The sequence below is a fragment of the Ananas comosus genome, linkage group 17 (assembly GCF_001540865.1).
Source record: "Ananas comosus cultivar F153 linkage group 17, ASM154086v1, whole genome shotgun sequence".
Lineage (NCBI taxonomy): Eukaryota > Viridiplantae > Streptophyta > Magnoliopsida > Poales > Bromeliaceae > Ananas > Ananas comosus.
In genome coordinates, this window is record NC_033637.1 from 549,157 (window position 1) to 565,003 (window position 15,847).

General features: G+C 34.9%; 1 protein-coding gene across 1 annotated transcript; it reads left to right on the plus strand.

Moving 5' to 3' along the window:
• On the plus strand, positions 552-6,108 carry LOC109723293 (cationic amino acid transporter 6, chloroplastic-like). Its single transcript, XM_020251618.1, has 6 exons — positions 552-555; positions 1,188-1,589; positions 1,976-2,198; positions 2,929-3,280; positions 3,711-3,942; positions 5,267-6,108. Exons 1-6 carry the CDS (start codon positions 552-554, stop codon positions 5,848-5,850), a joined length of 1,797 nt encoding a protein of 598 aa, XP_020107207.1. The 3' UTR covers positions 5,851-6,108.

Below are 15,847 nucleotides of genomic sequence, written 5' to 3' on the forward strand. Positions count from 1 at the left end.
TCCAATGTAATAGTCAATTATATTTGTGTCCTGCTATTAAAATGTAATGGTAAAATTAATTATCCACCGATTCTTCACAAAAATTAGCTCATCTTATGATCAAGGAGTTCGAGCCCTAAAACCTGTTTATTTTGCAGAGGGTGAAATTCAAATTGAAGTACATATTTACGATATTTTAGAGTTGAACTAAAAGTTGCTTTTCTTAAACTATCTGTTGGTACAATTGTAAAATTTATTTTTTTTCAATTTTACTATTTATTTGACTCTGAATAAATAATTTTAAAACGGGGGTATTAGAAATGTGTTAATATTTTATTGTTTTCTCATTCTTTTTAGTAATTGACTTTTCTTTATTATTATGGTGGTTGAAATTAATTACCATATTTATGAAATTGTAAATTAATTTAGATCGAAAATAAAATTACAGTAAAATAAATAATAAAAACAAATACTTACAATAAGATAATATTTATTTATTTATTTTTGATGAAACAAATATAGCAAGGTTTGCATTTCTGGCAAAGTATAAATAAATTTTTAAGAGCACACTTATGGGTTACAAAGTGTACGGCCATTAGTATAAAAACAAAAATTTAAAAAATAAGTATTTGTAATTAGTTGATTTACAAAGTTACCCTGGAAGGCATGAATGGACAGGTGAACGAGCAGATGAGAATGAGATAGGGTGGAAAGATTTTAGAATGTATTGATTATATTAATGAGGTGATATTTCTAAATTAATTATATTATAAAAAATAATTTTACTGTATTAGGGAAAAAAAAAAAAGAGAAAATGTTATACCGTAAACTTTATTTTCTTGGTAGAGTGGCGTCGGTAGTGTTGTATATCACGCAATTTCCGTTGTTACGAGTTGCAACCCGCCCCTTCCATTATTATAAGATGAATCAAATCAAATCCCGCATTAATTCCTCGATATTAAATTCCTCCTCAAATACGCCAAAAATAATCCGTGCCAGCTTTAGAGCGCGCCGTTTCACTTCCCCACTTCGGTTTGGGCCCCACAGTTTCCTTCTCCGTCTCCTCCATCCATCCATCCCCAACCCTCCTCCGTTATCTCCTCTTGTTATCTCCTCTTTATATCTCCCCCTCTTCTCTCCCTCTCTCTCCCGTTCTCACTCCCCTCTCCCCACCCACACCCCAGAGAGAGAGAGAGAGAGAGAGATGGCGAAGAGAGAGAGAGAGATCAGCTCGTCGTCGTCGTCGTCGTTCGCGAGCTTGAGGGAGTATGGGCGGGCGCTGGGGGAGACGCACAGGAGGATTGTGCGGAGGGCGGGGTCGGTGACGACGACGTACGAGGAGATGAGCAGGGTAAGGGCGCGGTCGGGGCCGGACATGGCGCGGACGCTGCGGTGGCCGGACCTGGTGGGGTTCGGCCTCGGCGGGATGGTCGGCGCCGGCGTATTCGTCGCCACCGGCCGCGCCGCCCGCCTCTACGCCGGCCCCGCCGTCGTCGTCTCCTACGCCATTGCCGGCCTCTGCGCCCTCCTCTCCGCCTTCTGCTATACCGAGTTCGCCGTCGACATGCCCGTCGCCGGGGGCGCCTTCAGCTACCTCAGGGTGACCTTCGGTGCGCACCATAACTCCGCCCCGAACACTCTGTTTAATGCTTAAATAAAAAATAAAAATCCCTCTTTTATTTATTTTTTTATTTACTTTTAAAAACTTTTTTGCGAGTTGGGTTTTGGTTTCTGTACTTTTCCAAAAAAAAAAAAAAAAACTCACTTTTTTGATGTAAATCTCCAGCTAAAAACTCTTCTTGTCGTGATTTCATGCGCTTTTTGCTTCAAAAATTTCCTTTCTTTCTGTGTAGTTTTAGAGTTATGGGGCCCATTTCGTTCCTTTAGCCGCTAAGAAGATCTCGCCGTTGATTAAATAATTCGTAATCGAATAGTGGCTGGGCCATGTCGGAGCGGATTGGGCCTCATCTTCGACATGTATTGCGTCTTTTCGCAGGGGAGTTTGCGGCGTTTCTGACGGGGGCGAATCTGATAATGGAGTACGTGTTCTCAAACGCCGCGGTGGCGCGAAGCTTCACCGCGTATCTCGGCACGGCGATCGGCGTCGACACGCCGGAGAAATGGAGGGTGACCGTCTCCTTCCTCCCGAAGGGCTTCAACCAGATCGACCTCCTCGCCGTCGGCGTCATCCTCCTCATCACCATCTGCATTTGTTACAGGTAATTAATAATTAGCATTACTTTTATTATTATAAATCACACGACATTAACAGAACGAAAGTGAAGGGAAATTAACGTCGCGTACACAGGTGTTGCTATAATGCTTGCGTCACTTGTCACTTCAAACAGATTGCTTTGTTTCGCATTTGTCTCTTCTAGGACAAGAACCGTCACCTCTCTTGTGCATTGTCGCTAAGCCAAGTTCAAACACCATAGTAGTTTTAATTAATTAATTTCTTTCACTGTCGTATATACCCGTGCGAATTCGCCCGGGTCAATAATAATTATTTTAATTTTCCTCACTATGCTCCTATGTTGGTGACGGGTCACCACAAGTGTAATACAGAGCCCCTGCTCTGTTTCTCTGGTTCAAAGATGGTTTCTTTTTCTATGATCCCATTAGCTCCCTCCAATTGTGTATATGGGTAGTTTGAATTTCACATTATTTTTCTTTCTTTTTCTGATGAATTTTATTTAATAATGAGTTTTTTTTTATTTTTGTCAAAGATGGTTCGAACGCGATTTTTTTTTTTTTCCGAGAGAGAGAGAGAGAAAAGTTGGCCGCTTTTTCCTATAAACCCAAAGGTTCCGACAAAATTGGGCGTAGTTCGGATTCTCGCCGAAATTGACTGTTTGTAATCATTTTTTGGTTGCGCGAGTGGATCTTGACCAACAGTTGGTGCGTGTTCTTGACTCCTCTGTTTCTGTTAATATTGCTGTACAAATCCAGTACGAAGGAGAGCTCGGTTCTGAACATGGTGTTGACGACGATCCACATCGCGTTCATCCTATTCATAATCGTGATGGGCTTCTGGCGCGGGGAGTGGCGCAATCTGACCCACCCGGCGGACCCGTCGAAGGACGCGGGCGGGTTCATGCCGTACGGCATCGGCGGCGTGTTGAACGGGGCGGCCATGGTGTACGTGAGCTACATCGGGTACGACGCCGTGTCGACGATGGCGGAGGAGGTGAGCGAGCCCACCCGCGACATCCCCGTCGGCGTCTCCGGCTCCGTCGCCCTCGTCACCGTGCTCTACTGCCTCATGGCCCTCTCCATGTCCATGCTCGTCCCCTACGACGCCGTACGCTCAATTTGTTTCATAAATCCTATATATTAACAGCAAAATCGTGGGATTTGACGATCGGGTCCGGTCGGTGGTCCCCACCTGTGATCGGCTCCCTCCTCCTTATCCTTCCCCATTCCATTTCCCTTAATTTCCCTTTTGCTGATAACTACCCAACAGCTATTCAAGAAGCTACTGCTGATGCAGAGAGAGAGAGAGAGAGAGACAGAGAGAGAGACAGAGAGAGAGAGAGATGAGAAAGAATAAGTTGCTGAGATCTGTTGCCTCACTCTCACGTAGCTTTTTGGGTAGTTATTGGTACGTTTTTGCTTTTAGCGACGGTTGTGGTTTATGGGCTTTTGCGTGTTGCGTGTTGTTGTTGTTGTTGTTGTTGTTGTTGTTGATTTTTGGGGCTTGGGCTCGGGCACGGGCTCGATTAATTTCGCAGATCGACGTCGAATCGCCGTTCTCGGGGGCGTTCAAGGGATCGGACGGCTGGGGATGGGTGTCGAACGTGATCGGGGCGGGGGCGAGCTTCGGGATCCTGACGTCGCTTCTGGTGTCGATGCTGGGGCAGGCGCGGTACCTGTGCGTGATCGGACGGTCGAACGTCGTGCCAGCGTGGCTCGCCAAAGTCCACCCCTCCACCGCCACCCCTGTCAACGCCTCCGCCTTCCTCGGTACGCTTGGGCCCACCACCACCCCACCCTTCCCCTCTCTATTCCCCTCTCCTAACCCTCCATTAAAACTCTTGTTCCTGTTTCATTTTCAGAAAAAAAAAAAAACAAAACAAAAGCAGCTGTGGGGTACCCCTACCCCCCAAAAAGACAATCAATAATTTATAGTGATCACTGACCGTCCCTGGTCGTAGGTGACAAAAAATTTAATTATTGATACCCGAAGTCTCAAATTTGAATTCTAATTGATTCATATTTTCAGCTAAGTTTATTTCTAAAATAAAATAAGTGAGACGGCTAGCAAGCTACTTATCTCTCAAAAAAATCATGCGATGCACCTCATATTAATAAACTAAATTAAATTTGAATTCAAATTTTAAGCTCAAATAAATTGTGAATGTGGATTTTGAATTCAAATGGTTATTAGTGGTAGAATTTATCTTTTAATTAATTTATTTTTTAAATACGATTTGTTTTTGAGTATATTTTCAATATAAATACGTCGTAAATATTTATTATATCTGTTCCATAGCATACAAATTTTTTCTTTAATATGTACTCAAAATTTAAAATTTTGAATCAATTTTAAATTTAAATTAAAAATTGAATTTAGATTTAAAGTTATGAACCAAACTCAGTATTTAAATTTAATTTTAAATCTATTTTTTGAATTTAAATAATTATTTCTTTGATAGGCCTATAGTTAAACTATTTTATTTCTCAAATCTGAATTATTTTTAATTAGTTGTTTATTTTATTTTTTATTATTAATTTTTTGGTAATGCGTGTGATTCTATTCATTTTTATATATAGTATTAAATATATTGCCAAATATAATATATTTATTATTTATTACTGTCCGTATGAATCGATAGAAAGACGTCACCCATGTAGCATCACTATTTTAGGAGAACATATTTTGATTTGTGATGAATGCTTTCCAAAACGGATGATATTAATGCATCACATTTTCACCGGGAGAAGTTTGATTTGTTAAAGCCTGGTCAAATTTAATTATTTACTAATTAGTAAATAATGACTAACACTATTCTTTTTCACCCTCTAATTAGGCTTTGCGAGACAGTTTGTTAAATTGTTAGTTTTGACTATGAAGTGCATTTTGACTTCTTTTCGTTGTACGAGTTAGAAATATTTCGTGCAAGTTGATAGTTGACCCTGTATTGTACACGTGTAGCATAACGCTAACTCGTGACTTGTGTAATAGTGAAATCGACGAGTGTTCAATGTATTGAATTATATTATTTAAGAGTAACTAGTTGATAACCGATTTTGAATTTAATGTTTTAAGTGGATCCATGGATTGCAGGGTTGTTCACGGCGGCGATCGCGCTGTTCACGGACCTCGACATCCTCCTCGACCTCGTCTCCATCGGCACCCTCTTCGTCTTCTACATGGTGGCCAACGCCGTCGTCTACCGCCGCTACGTCGCCGCGGGCACCGGCTCCGACGCCAACCGCTCCTGGCCCACCGCCGCCTTCCTCCTCTCGTTCTCCCTCGCCGCCCTGGCCTTCACCCTCCTTTGGCATTGCACACCCACCGGAATAGCAAAAGCCGCCCTCCTCGCCGTCTGCGCCGCTGCCGCCCTCTCCCTCCTCACCGCATTCCGCTTCCTGGTCCCGCAGGCACGGAAGCCGGAGTTCTGGGGCGTCCCCATGATGCCGTGGATACCGGCCGTGTCCATATTCCTCAACGTCTTCCTGCTTGGCTCGCTCGACGGTCCGTCGTACGTGCGGTTCGGGTTATTCTCGGCTGCTGCCGTGCTTGTTTACGTTCTGTACAGCGTGCATGCGAGCCATGATGCGGAGGAGAACGGTGATCTTCTAATGAAGGTGGGGGACAGTGAGGCCCGTATTGTGGCGGGGGCGGGTGATGGGGCCTCCAAAGTGTAAATGTAGGTAGTGAAGAACCAAAAAAGAAAAAAAAAAAAAATTCACCACCTTTTTTTTTCACTTTTTTTTTTTTAAGCCTTTTGTTTTAGCTTGGGGATGGAGGTGAAATTTGGAGTTAACATGGGGGCCTGAAAGAAATTCTGTCATGCAAAAAGTTAATAGAAAAGAAAGAGAAGATTTAAAGGAAATTCTTTACACATGAAGTTGTAGCATATTGCTAGCTTTCTGAATCTACTTATGCTCTTTAATTTTCTGGAAGAACCTTTTACTCTGCTGCTGCTCAAATCTTCTTTCTTGTGAATCTACTGATTCAATGAAACCATCTCAGAAGAACTGATGCTTATATTGTTAATATATATGATATCTTTTTGAGCCTATTTTCAACTTTCATTTCACTCAAGAAAGAAACCAGGAATTAAGATTCGGAGAGTTAATATGATATGTTTCTGGACCGATTTTCCAACTGGCATTTCAATAAGAAACAAAGTTAGGAATTAAGATTTGGAGGGGCCACGATTCAGACTCGATGGAAAAAAAAATCGATCTCAGATAGCAAGAAAAAAAATTTATCAAATTTACTGGACATCTATTGCTAGCGATAGCAGCGACAATGTGCTTAAGAAAAAGTAAAATTATAAGGGTCGAAAATAAGGAACCGAGTGATTCAGAAAAATATTGAAACACAAATTTTATTAAAAAAATCAATTTGGCTCCCCAAAATTAAAATTTGAATATTTTAATTTTTACCATAAAAAACTTATATATAATTTATAATAGTTGAGAGGCAGCCATAATCACTGTGAACCTCATTATAGCTTCCCTGATTTCAATAATCAATATAAATTAAATTATAATAGTAAAGTGGCTCTAATAAAACCGTTTTCTTTGGGGCCACTAGGTTCAGGCCCGTTTGGATACCTCTAAAAACGTAGCATAGTTAAACTATGCTGCGCCGGTTGGAAAATAATTCTATGAAGTGTTTAGAAGAAAAAAAAATAACGTAATTTTTGGATTATAGTTATACTATACTCCAAAACATAGAGTAAACTTACAATCCACTTTAACCAAAACAAAAAAATTCCATCATTTTGGGCTCCTAAAGATGTATGAATTTCTAAATTTTAAATTTCAACATAAAATTTTAAATTTCAAAAATTAAAATTTTAAATTTTAATTTTAATTTTGATTTTAAATTTTAATTTTTAAATTTCAAATTTCAAATTTCAAAAAGTTTCAAATATCAAATTTCAATCAAATTTCAAATTTCAGCTTTCAAATTTCAACTTTCAAATTTCAATTTCAAATTTTAATATTTCAAAAAAGTTCAAATTTAAAATTTCAAATTTCAATTTCAAATTTCAAATTTTAAAAGTTCAAATTTCAAATTTCAAATTTAATTTTAATTTAATTTTTAATTCCAAAATTTAAATTTAAACTTAAATTTTAAATTTTAAATTTATAAATATGTAAATTATAAATTATTAAATTTAAAATTTAATATTTTAATTATAGATTTTTTAAATTTTAAAATTTAAAGTTTAAATAGTATACTTTAATTTAAAAATTTAAAGTTTCAAATTTCAAATTTTAAATTTCAAATTCCAAATTTTAAATTTCAAATTTAAAACATAAAATCTAATTTAATTTTTAAAATTTAAATTTTATATTTTAATTTTATATTTTGAATTTTGAATTTTAATTTTTAAAATTTTATTTTTAAATTTTGAATTTTGAATTTTGAATTTTGAATTTTAAATTTTAAAATTTTAGAAATTTAATTGTTATAAATATATGGAATTATATGATCTGTATCCAAACAGCTTAAAAATGAAACTATGAATTTTTTTTATAGTTACAAAGTTACAAGATTCCGTATTTCATTTAGACCAAAATCATAGAATAAAAATTTCATTGAATTTTTTAACTATGAATCCAAACAGGGCCTCAGTGAATTTGATCAAATCCAATAAGAAATTCTTTAATCTTCTCGAGTAAATTTACTCAATTGTGAATTTACTATTTCCCTTTCTAATAATCGAAATATGAAGTTGCCGTCTTTTCACTGTTTGTTAACAGTTCACGGTCGACACACCTTTTCGCCCATGGAATCAGTGAAAAGAACCACATCATAGTGACATTTCATCTGAAAAAGATGTGATTCAATGTACCCATATATACTTCACCATATTCTCATATAAGGTAGATCCAAATGTGAGATTGCACCAGTAATCATGTACTTAAATTCCCGTACGTGGACTGTATCTACCTACCACAACTAATTAGGGACCACGAGAGTAAACCACCCACGTACGCGCCCATTACTTTATAATGGTTTTTAGGTTGTGACGGATCTGGATTTGAGTGGGTTGAGAGAGTTATTGGACCACAAAGCAAAGAGACAATATAAGGATATCCCACTTAACCCGAATCCATGAGCTCTCCTTTCTCTCTTTCTCTCTCTCTCTCTCTCTCTCTCTCTCATATGAAGATGATGATGATAATAACACGATATCTACTAGTCCTTTTTTGTCACTCGTCCTAGGATCATGATATGTACATGATCTTTTTTGGAAAATCATGGGGGAAAGGTGTGTGGTTACCCTCCTTTAGCTTTTTACTTTTCTTTGAGGATAGTGTGTGCCGTAGAAATTTTACTTGTGGTGCTGATACAAAGGGCACTTTTCTTAACAACGAGGCGTGCGCATGTGCTTATTGTAGGTGGGTCTCTCGTGATATAGGGGTGACAACACGGCGGCGCAGAGATACAGAGCCCATCACTATTTTTTGTTTCCGTAAACATTTGAAGTTAATTAATTAATATCAAATTCTCTTTCTTACTTGCCGTGCATGATTAAAACATTTCCATTTTCGTCTCCGTATTGTCACGTGAACTCTCCGCGAACAAATAAATATATAAGCAACATAAATTACATTCCTATATAATACATGGGTGAAAATTATCCCAGATTAACAAAAAAAATTTACATTTCATTACACAAAAAGATTGAAAATATATATTATGTCGCCCAAAAGATTAATCTAGTAAAAAATTGATGCAAAAATATATATTAATTAATAGACTGAGTCATTACGTTTGAAATTAATTGATTGTGACCTATGTATAAATCAACTTGACGGGAAAGCAATTCAGGCTAAAGAAAAGAATTGATTGTGACCTATGTATAAATCGACTAGACGAGAAAGCAATTTAGACTAAGAAAGCGGTGAAAAGTGACACAAGAAGATAGGAGCATACATACGAGCCACCAATATTCTTTAATTAAATTGCTCTAATAAGATGCCCTTTTTTTTTTCGAAATATCTTTTATCATTATCTACTCGTGAATATGTTCCTTTCGGGATATCATCTTCACCTCATTGCCTCCGAAATCTTCTGAAGTTTTCTCCAGGCATCAAATCTAGCACCCATTAACAAAAGTTGTCAACTCCACCTTTATTTTTGCACAAACAGATCCACCTTTCACTAGCTAACAACAAAAAATTAAAATAAGCACTAAAATAAAAAAAAAAAAAGAAAAACCCCGGCAACTATGTCTCCATCTCCATCCATTGGTGGGGTAATTAAAATGGAATATATATATATATATATATATATATATAATTAGGCTGGAATACTATTAATAGCACCGATTACTTGATGCTATTAAGTTTTTTACCCTTGAATTAAAAAAAGTGCGGTTAAGATGATATGGGCCTCCTAAGGTTGAGTGGGTGGTTGGTTGAATAGTGTAATCGAACGGATGAAAATGATAAAAGAGGTAAATCTAACGGCAGAAAACTTGATAGCACCAAATATTTCGTGCTACCGATAGTATCCCAGCCGGACTTTATATATATATATATATATATATATATATATATATATATATATATATATATATATAATTGAGCTAGAATACTTTTAGAAGCACCAACCCCTTGATGCTTCTAAGTTTTTAGCTCTTGAATCTACTCCTTAATTACTAATAATCTTTGTATCAAACACTATTCCATCTACCACCACCTACTACCACCTAGCACCATCATCTCAACCCTACATCTTTCCATCCAATTGTTAAAAACTCAAAAGCACCACACATTTGATACTTTTGAGAGTATTCTAGCTCAATTATATATATATAGAGAGAGTGAGGCTACTTTCTTTCTGAAAGCACGGAGCCTTCCGTGCTTTCAGGTCATTTTTCAAGTTGCGACTTTCAAATCGTCGATCGGCTCCGTTAAACTTGATCTAGAGTATTTGAAGTATCTAGAAAATAAATTATGCTATTTTTCGATACTATTTGCCTAGTGAACGAAGGGGCTCAAAATCAACAGTTAAAAATAAAAATTTTACAAAATATGATAATATGACATTAAAATTTTAGATCAAAGATATTGATCTTGTTTTATATAATATAAAAAATTTTATATCAAAATTTCACGTGATTTAGATATTTCTACACCGTTAAACTTGCAAACGGCTCACTACGGCCGTTAGAATTATTAATTATGAGTCAATCGATCACTAGGCAAATGATATCGAAAAATCATAAAATTTATTTTCTAAGTACTTCAAATACTCTAGATCAAGTTTAACGAGCCGATCGACGATTCGAAAGTCGCAACATTGAAAACGACTTGGAAGCACGGGAGGCTCTGTGCTTCCAAAAGCATAGTAGCCTCACACTATATATATATATATATATATATATATATATATATATATATATATATATATATATATAGAGAGAGAGAGAGCAGAGCTTGCCCGTGCCTTCAGTGGTCGGAAATATGGAGGAAAGTGAGAGGACGGAGATAGATGTGAGAGAGAGAATGAGGATGGCACATGGGATTATGACGGACGTAGAGAGGACCGATGACGTCTGGGAGAGATGAGTCGTTTGAAGATTAGATTAGAATACAATTCGATAGCAAACGGGCTCTGATTTGCCACTATTTGGTTCGGATGATTGGTTTGGAAGCCTCCAAATCGACGATTAGGACGTTGCCACAAATAGACTATACTACTTGAGGTATTTAGAATCAAAATTTCAATTTTTCGACTACATATTGTTTAATAATTCAGGTTTTTTCAAAATTTGTATAATTTAAATGGTCGATATGAGGCGTTTGCTCAGGTTTAACAGCATGTAACAGATAGCAAACTCAATTTGAATTTTTTGTTGAAAATTTTTTAAACTATTAAAACAAGTTATATACTTTCTGATTTGATTACAGACTATTATTCATCAGTTTTTTGAGAATATTTATTTTCAACCGATTCATTTTGTGTCACTCGAATGGATAAGGAGAACAAATATCGAAAATGTATGAAATTTGGCTTTCTCATCTAAAATACTTAAATGGTAATAGATCATGTTTCACGGTACAATCATCGAATTTGGAAAAGCTCCGATCATCGAAACAACTGCGGTAGCAAAAGAGCCGATTTGACTTCGATAGTCATTCAGACTTAATATATATATTATATATATATATATATATATTATTAGTATATTATTTATATATATATAGCAGGTGCTAGTCTCTCATGGAGCCACGTGATGCTCGTGCTCCTGAGCCGTTTTCGATGATGTAGTTTTCGAATCGACGATCGGCTTCGTTAGACTTGATCTAGTACATTTGAAGTTTGTAGAAAATAATTTTTGCGATTTTTTGATATCATTTATCTGGTAATCGAAAGGATTCAAAATCCATAATTATTAATGGTTGATATCTGCCGTTTTCAAGTTTAACGGCGTAGAAGTATTCAAATCAGATAAAATTTTGATACAAAATTCTTTATACTATCTATAACAAAATCAATATTTCTGATCGAAAATTTTAGTGCTATATCACCACTTTTTATAAAGTGTTTAGAAAATCAAATTTTAAATCTTTTCGACATCATTGCTTAACTATAAAAAAAACGATCAAGAGGTTTCAAATTTGTTAATTTTAATGGTCGATATGAGGCGTTTTCTCATTTAACAGTGTAAGATATCCCAAATCAAAATTGAATTTTTGTTAGAAAATTTTTAAACTATTTAAAACAAGATTTATACTTTGATCTGCATTACAAGACTTTATCATCATTTTTTTGAGAATATTTATTTTCAACGCGTTCATTTTGTGCTCCACTCGATGGATAGAGAGAACAATATATCGAAAATGTATGAAATTTGTTTCTAAATACTTCATAATCGGATAGATCATGTTCAACGGTACCAATCATCAATTTGGAGTTACTCATCATCGAAAACACCTGGTAGCAAACAGAGCAGATTTGCATATCGATAGTATTCCTAGCTCAACTATATATAATATATATATGATATATATATATATATATATATATATATATATATATAATATATATATGTATGCAGCTGCTGGTCTTTAGGAGGCACGGAGGCCTCCGTGCTCCTGAGCCGTTTTCGATGACTGTAGTTTTCGAATCGACGATCGCTTCGTTAGACTTGATCTAGTACATTTGAAGTTTGTAAAAATAAATTTTGCGATTTTGATATCATTTATCTGGTAATCGAAAGGATTCAAAATCCATAATTATTAATAGTTGATACATTGCCGTTTCAAGTTTAACGGCGTAGAAGATATCAAATCAATTAAAATTTTGATACAAAACTTCTTTACTATATCTATAAACAAATCAATATTTTGATCGAAAAATTTTAGTGCATATTCACACTTTTTATAGAATTTAAACTATTTTCAGCCTGTTAAAAATTATTGATTTGAAACCTTTCGATTTCAGTAAATGATATCGAAAAATTGCAAAAATTATTTCTAAAACTTCAAAATGTGTGCTAGATCAAGTCTGATACGGAGCCCGATTGTCGATTCGAAACTCCATGCATCAAAACGTCTCAGGAGACGGAGGCCACGGTGCTTCTGAGAGCACAGAGCCCTGCTATATATATATATAATATATATATTATATATAGTATATAGTAAGAGAGAGAGAGAGGAGAGAGAGAGAGAGAGAGTGTGTGAGAGTTCGGCCTGCTATGCTATTAATAGCACGAAGCACTTGGTCCTACCAAGTTTTCTCCGTTAGAACCACCATTTTGATTATTTTCACGCCGTTTAGATCATGCCATCAACCACGCCTACTAAACCCTAGGACCTACATCATCCTAATTGCACATCTCTTAATCCAATGACCAACAAACTTGTCATACAATGACTTTGGTGCTATTAATAGCATAGTAGCCTAGTTAGATATATATATAATATTATATAATATATATATATCTATTATATATATAATATAGGGCTACATACTAGCGTAGCCAGCGGAGCGCTCGTGTTATCAAAATTATTTTCGATGATGCGGCCTTCCAAAATCAACGATCGTCGTTAGACTTGATTCTACACTATGAAAGTATTTAGAAACTAAATTTCAATAATATTTTCGAATATCATTTACCTATCAAACAACAGTAGTTCTAAAATTGAAGCGGCTGAAAATAAAAATCTGCATAAAAAATGAATGATATAAATGATTTAATTCAAGATAGATATATGATCCTTATTCTAAATAAGTGAAAAGAATTTTCTATAAATTTTTATCGGGCATTTGGATCTATTTTACACCGTTAAACTCACAAAACACACCACTATCGGCCTTTTAAAATTGTCAATTTGAGTCTCGTTTATCCACTAGTCAAAATGATGTCGAAAAATCTGAAATATTAGGTTTTCAAAATTTTCAATAGTGTAATCAAGTTCTAATGGAGCATGATTCAATTTGAAAGTCGCAATCATCGAAAACAACTTGGTAGCACGGAGTCCTCCGTGCCCTACGATAGCTAGTAGTCGGACTAATAGTATATATATATATATATATATATTATATATATATATCCTATACATATATAGCATATATATATATATATATATTTTCTACTACATCAAAGGTGGGGTTTGGGGGGGCGGACCTTGGGTGACACGTTGTCCCAAACCCCCTTTACTCTCTCTCTCCTCTCTCTTCTCTCTTTCTCACCTCTATTATATATATATGATATATATATATTATCATTATATATATATTATCATAAATTTAAAATTTTGATACTTTCAAATTTTAAATTTAAATTTCATCTCTATCTTAAAGGAGGTTTGGGGGGACCATTAGAGCGGGTGAACACGTGTCCCCCCTCTTCGATAAAAGGAGTGGTTTGGGGACCTTGGGGTGAGCACGTGTTCCCCCACAATCCCCTCTTTACTCTCTCTCTCTCTCTCTCTCTATAAATATAAATAATAAATATAAATAAATATAAATAATAAATAAATAGAATAAATAAATATAAATATATATATATTATATATCAAATTTTAAAAATTTGATACTTTCCAAATTTAAATTTTAAATTTCAAATTAATTTATAATATTTTATTTTCAAATTCATTGAAAGGATAAATTAGGCTACAATGGTGAGGTACCCAGGGCCTCGAGAAAGGGCGTAACTGAAAAAAAAAAAAAATCACGCGATGGTAGGAAAATCAATTTGACATAATATAGAAAGTAATGAAAATCAATTTGACGTCTTGGTGCATTCGAAAGAGTTAGGAGTGGGTGTATAAAACTCAGGTGAGTGTGGAATATACAATAACTTATAAAATAAGTAATGGCACATACTGCATGCATAAGAGTTTCAAAGCTAAAATAAGAAAATATCTATTAGATACATAAAATGGAAAATTTAAAGTACGCTTACTAGAATTATGCTCAAAAAGTGATTCGCTAGCTCGAAGACTACTTGGAAAAGAGAATTGTATTAAATGAGGAGCTACTTGATTTACATTTGAAGATAATGAAATTAATAATAAAGTTTTACGTTCATAAATAGTTTTATATGACAATTAACTCGAGATATAACTTAACCGAATTTACACGCTTAAACTATAGGTCGAACACATTTGAGAGGCTACATTGGATTTTAAAATCATGAGAATTTAGGTAGAGCAAAAAGCTCCCTAATATTCATTTTACACACTATTTTTATATAGAAAATCATGTAAACTTAGTTATTTACAATTGTTTACATAGTTAGACATTATACTTAAAAATACTAATGCCTGTAAAAATATAATATTTATGGAATTGATCAAACTCTTTAAAGCATTGTAGAGCTTATCCGAAACACGGAATAGTAAGTATCAGTTTCGTTTAATCAGAAACACTATGATTACGTTAAAACTTTTCCAAATTCGTTTCCTTTTGTTCCGAATAATGCACGCATTTGCTTTGACTTATCCTCACTTATCCAATCACGTACAGTGGACGGCGACGATGAGAGCATTAAGATTGGTGTGGACTTGTTTGCTTCGTCTTTTGGTAATGATGCTGTTGCTTCTCATCCAAGGCTAAAAATGGTTTTTTTTTTTTTTTTTTTTTTTTTTTTTTTTTTTTTGGAGGAAAGGAAGGCTAAAAGTGTTGTTCGTGCAACTTGATCATGAGCGGATCGGGTCAATAAAATTTTTTTTTATTGTGTTTTATTTATTTCCTTTAGATCCTATCAGGATGTTGGAGCAAGTTATCCTTAAATAACTTATTTGATATGAATTTTTTTTTGTATCGTTGTAGGCAAAATTTTTAGTTTTTGACTTCTTAAAAAGTCATGCCATTCATAATTTTATAGGATAATATATTTACCTATGAGGTAATTTATCTTATTCCTAAAAATTAGCTAGAAATTAGAATATGTTATTTACTTCTAGGTGTTTGAACATAATTCTTATCTACCAAATATTACAAAATTTTGATTAAATCAAAACTATATTCAAAATAAGATATTCATACATCGAAACATAAACTGAATTTTAAACATGCCTACGTGTCTCTATTTCAAGAAATCTCTGAACAACAAGTATAGTCGAACCCTTCGTCTTTGGAAGCACTATATGCAGTATAGTAATTTTTTTTTTTTTAAGGTTACAAAAAAAAAAAAAAAAAAAAAAATAAAGATTAAAC